This window comes from Emiliania huxleyi, assembly GCF_000372725.1.
Source record: "Emiliania huxleyi CCMP1516 chromosome Unknown EMIHUscaffold_218, whole genome shotgun sequence".
NCBI classification, from domain to species: domain Eukaryota; phylum Haptophyta; order Isochrysidales; family Noelaerhabdaceae; genus Emiliania; species Emiliania huxleyi.
The window spans coordinates 5565-9365 of NW_005200434.1; the positions used below are offsets into that span (position 1 = coordinate 5565).

Below are 3801 nucleotides of genomic sequence, written 5' to 3' on the forward strand. Positions count from 1 at the left end.
CCGGGCTGGACGAGCATCCGCGGCGCCGCGGCCGCCGATTTCGAGCTGATGGCGCGCGAGTACCAGCGGGAGGTTGTGGAGCGGATGCCCGAGCGCCTGCTCGCCCTGCTCGACAGCCAGAAGGGAAGCTCTACGCCCAGCGCGCCGGCCCGCGGCGGCGGGCGCCTCTTCACAGCGGCGGGGTGTGAACAGGGGCCCACCTCGGCCAGCCCGTCGACTTGTACACGCACGGAGTGCAGACGGCGAGCCGCGCGATGCGGGCGGGGGAGGGGGAGGACCTGGTCGTCGGCGCGCTGCTGCACGGCGTGGCGGGTACTTCTCTGTTAGGCGGTGTTTCCTTTTTAGGTTGTCGCCGCGCTGCTGCACGACGTGACGGAGACGCTGCAGCCAAAGGCGCACGAGACTAGAGGCAGGATCCCCACCCGCACACAAAAGAGATTGGGAGCCCCCCCCCCCCCCCGCCCGCCCGCCCGCCCCCACTCGCCCTGCCGGGACAGGAGCGCCCCGAGATCGGCGCGCACATTCGCCTCTAGGCGCACGGCGAGTCGGTCGCCGCGATGCTTGCCCCGTACATCTCTCCGGAGGCGTGGTTCGTGCTCCACCACCACGAGGTCTCTTCCAGATCCGAATCTCGGCTGATCTCGGCTGATCTCGGCTGATCTCGGCTGGTCTCGCCTAATCTCTCGCGCCGCGCCACCACGAGGTCTTCCAGGGCTTCTACTACTACCACCACTTTGGCGGCGACCGCAACGCCCGCGAGGCGCTCTCGGGCACGGAGCACCCAAACGGAAATACCCGTGGCTAAAAAGGAAATATCTCTGTCTAAGGCGCTCTCGGGCTCGGAGCACTACGCCGCGGCGGTGCGGTGGAACGAGTACGACCAGGCCGCCTTCGACCCCGCATACCCGAGCCTGCCCCTCTCCGCCTTTGCGCCCGCGCTGCGCCGCGTGCTCGGCCGCGACGCCTTCTGGTGGAACAGCTCGCACCTCAAGAAGCTCGCCGTCACGGGCAACGCCGGCGTGGGGGCCGCCACCGCCGGCGGCAGCAACGACACCCGCCTCGGCGCGGCCTGCAGCACGGCCTCGGCGTGAGCTGCAGGCAAGCGCTCTCTTGCACACACTTCCAACTTCCTGTACATTTGCCAGCGCTTCCTCTCGCTAATAACGCTATAGCGATGGTGTACCATCTAGGGTATGCGGCACCCAGAGTTCTATATCTGACGTACATGTAGCTACATTTGATGTCCTGACTCCTGTGTGTTTTCATTCTTTTACCAACGGAGCGGAGGCGCGGCTTGCGAGGGTGCGGGAGAGGCTGCACGCGGCGGCAAGCTCTGCCAAGCCGAGGCTCTTGGTCCTGAACGGCATCGGCGGCGGGCTCGGCATGTGCGTGCCGCTGCACGGCAAAGACAACGGAACGAGAGGGACAACCACCACCTGGTGCTCCGGAAAAAAATTGCTTTAGAAGAAAAACGAGCACGCATAGTCTCCCCCCTCCATTCTTTCCCCCTTGGCGCGGGCGCCCCACTCCCCCCAGCCCCTGTATCGCGTACTAGCTGTGGCTACCGTAGGCCACACTTGCGTCGCCGGGGGTTCCCTGCCCTAGGTGGGAAGCTGGCCGCTGATCCGAAGACCGACTGCACCAGGGCTTGCTGAATGCGCGGGGCGAATGAGTGATGAAGTTAGTGCCTTGGTGCCCGTTCCCCATGGTGGCTTCCCCTGGTCTCGCGACCATGAATGAGAGCTCTCACTCCCAGGGTACTCCCGCGTATCTCGGCTCCCTTATCCCCCCCCTCTTCCCTCCCCTTTCTCTCACCGAGATGACCCGTGCTCTACGTGCCTAGGTTCGGTCCTCGGGGAGGGGGGATTGACGGTGTGTCCTCGCGAGTTTTTTCGCTGGACGCCCGACAGTTTCGATTTCCCTCCTTAGCGCCCCGGGTAGAGCGTGGTCTCCCCTGGAGCCTGCCACGCCCGTTCTGTCTAAGCCCAGGGTTCAGCTTTCCAGTTGATCCTTATCGGACTGGTGAGTTCCTTCTCGCTGTCAGTGTGACGCCCCGGCAGTCATTGGCAGCGGTGCTATACACACTACGCCATTTTTCGTTTGACGTTTTCGAGGGTGTTCTTTTTTAACAATTTCTATGGGCTAGCGATGTCGCAGTACATGCGCACTAGAGAGTTAGCAATTTTTATGGGCTAGCGATGTCACAGTGTACATGCACACTAGTTTGGCATCGAGGGGTGAGGGGAGGGGTGGGGGGTGAGGGGTGAGGGGTGAGAGGTGAGGAGTGGGGAGGGGTGAGGGGTGAGGGGTGAGGGGTGAGGGGTGAGGGGTGAGGGGTGAGGGGTGAGGGGTGAGGGGTGAGGGGTGAGGGGTGAGGGGTGGGGGGTGGGGGGTGAGGGTGGAGCTGCGTCGTGCCGGGCGCGGCGCGCTCTGGTAGGGCATGATGCCTGAAACAGTGTGTAGGCGCCTGGCAAAGGGCGTGGACTGTCAGTGAGGTCACTGCGGCGCGCGCGTCGCGGCGTGAGTGGTCGTGCGGCTTGCTCTGATGGTGCGAGAGGCGCGTGGCTGGTCCGCGGGCGGCTGGCGCAGCCATGGGGTGCCAGCACAGGGCAGACGCACATGACACAGGCTTCTGGGCGCTGGGCGTGTGTTTGCGTGCGCGCGGGGACGTACGCGCAGTTTTCACGCGGTGTGCGTGGGGAAGGGCATGAGGGGCGCCGGCCGCGCGTGTATTGGCGTGTGAGAGTGCGTGGTGCCCGAAGGCGACGGGGCCCGAAGGCAGGGAAGTCTCTAAGCGCCTCGCGAGACGAGGTTTGCAAGAAACTTCGCTGGTGCTCCGGAATGCTCTCCTACCCAAACCCGAACCGAGCTGCACAACCCCGACCTCTTCCGCCTCGCGCGGTGGGCCGAGGCGGCGGGAGCGGACCTGCGAGTGGTGGTGGTGCGGCGGTCCGCGCTCGCCACCCTGCTGTCCACCTCCTCCTCCAACCGCCACCACCGCGCCACCGCGCTCAAGCAGTACGGCTCGTGGGCGTCTCAGGTGGCTGCTCACCCCACCGGGCCTCGCACTCTGTGGGTGACCACTGCCCTCCTCTATGCTAAGTTGCGGAGGGCGGCACGGCTTTAGCCCAAACTGGCGTTGAACCTGCCCCCCCCCCCCCTGCAGAGCGCAATGCTCGTGCACGCGGCCGGCGCGCTCCTCGCAGCTCGCATTGCTCGACGGCCGCTTCTTCCGATGCGCCTCTTACGAGTCATTTGGAGCGGACGCGGCGCCCTTCCTGCCGTGGATTCACCCCAAGCTCGAGATCGCGAGCGTGCAAGCGTCGCGCCGGAGCAATCAGCCGCTGCACCCGCACGAGGCGGAGCTCGCGGAGCGGCTCCAGGCGGCGATCGACACGCGCTGGGAGGAGAGTGCCGCCGCGCGCACCAGTCGGCGAGAGAGGCGGCGTAAGCTTTTCCACCCCGAAATCGATCCCGAAAGGGCACGGGAGTACTCATAGAGAGAGAAAAGAAAGAACACATACAACACAAGGGAGGGAGGGAATCTGGGAAACGGGGATCTCGAATTCTTTCGTTGGAGCAGGCGCACATCGCTTGGGGGGGGGGGGGGGGGGGGCCATTTTTTTCCCCCCCAATGGTAGGGGGGGGGGGGGGTGCCAACCCCCCCCCAGAGGGTTTCCCCCATGGGGGGGGGGGGGGGGGGGGGGGCCCCCCCCCCCCCCAAAAAAAAAATGGGGGGGGGGGGGGGGGCATTTTTTTTTTGGCCTTGGGGGAAAACAAACGGCCAAAAGGGGGGGGCCC

The 3801-nt window shown here is 65.6% G+C and overlaps 1 protein-coding gene across 1 annotated transcript; it reads left to right on the top strand.

Annotated features, from left to right (window-relative positions):
* On the top strand, positions 1-1249 carry EMIHUDRAFT_443087 (hypothetical protein). The gene is made up of 6 exons (XM_005780287.1): positions 1-124; positions 193-284; positions 349-393; positions 534-611; positions 704-760; positions 828-1249. Exons 1-6 carry the CDS (start codon positions 49-51, stop codon positions 1089-1091), a joined length of 612 nt encoding a protein of 203 aa, XP_005780344.1. The 5' UTR covers positions 1-48; the 3' UTR covers positions 1092-1249.
* Positions 1250-3801: the final 2552 nt, after the last annotated feature.

Excerpts from the sequence above, each read along its gene's own strand:
- EMIHUDRAFT_443087 (XM_005780287.1), top strand. The coding sequence starts at position 49 with ATGGCGCGCGAGTACCAGCGGGAGGTTGTGGAGCGGATGCCCGAGCGC. Across the intron at positions 394-533 it reads CGGAGACGCTGCAGCCAAAG|GCGCACGGCGAGTCGGTCGC; the intron begins GCGCACGAGACT and ends ATTCGCCTCTAG. Across the intron at positions 612-703 it reads TCGTGCTCCACCACCACGAG|GTCTTCCAGGGCTTCTACTA; the intron begins GTCTCTTCCAGA and ends CGCCACCACGAG.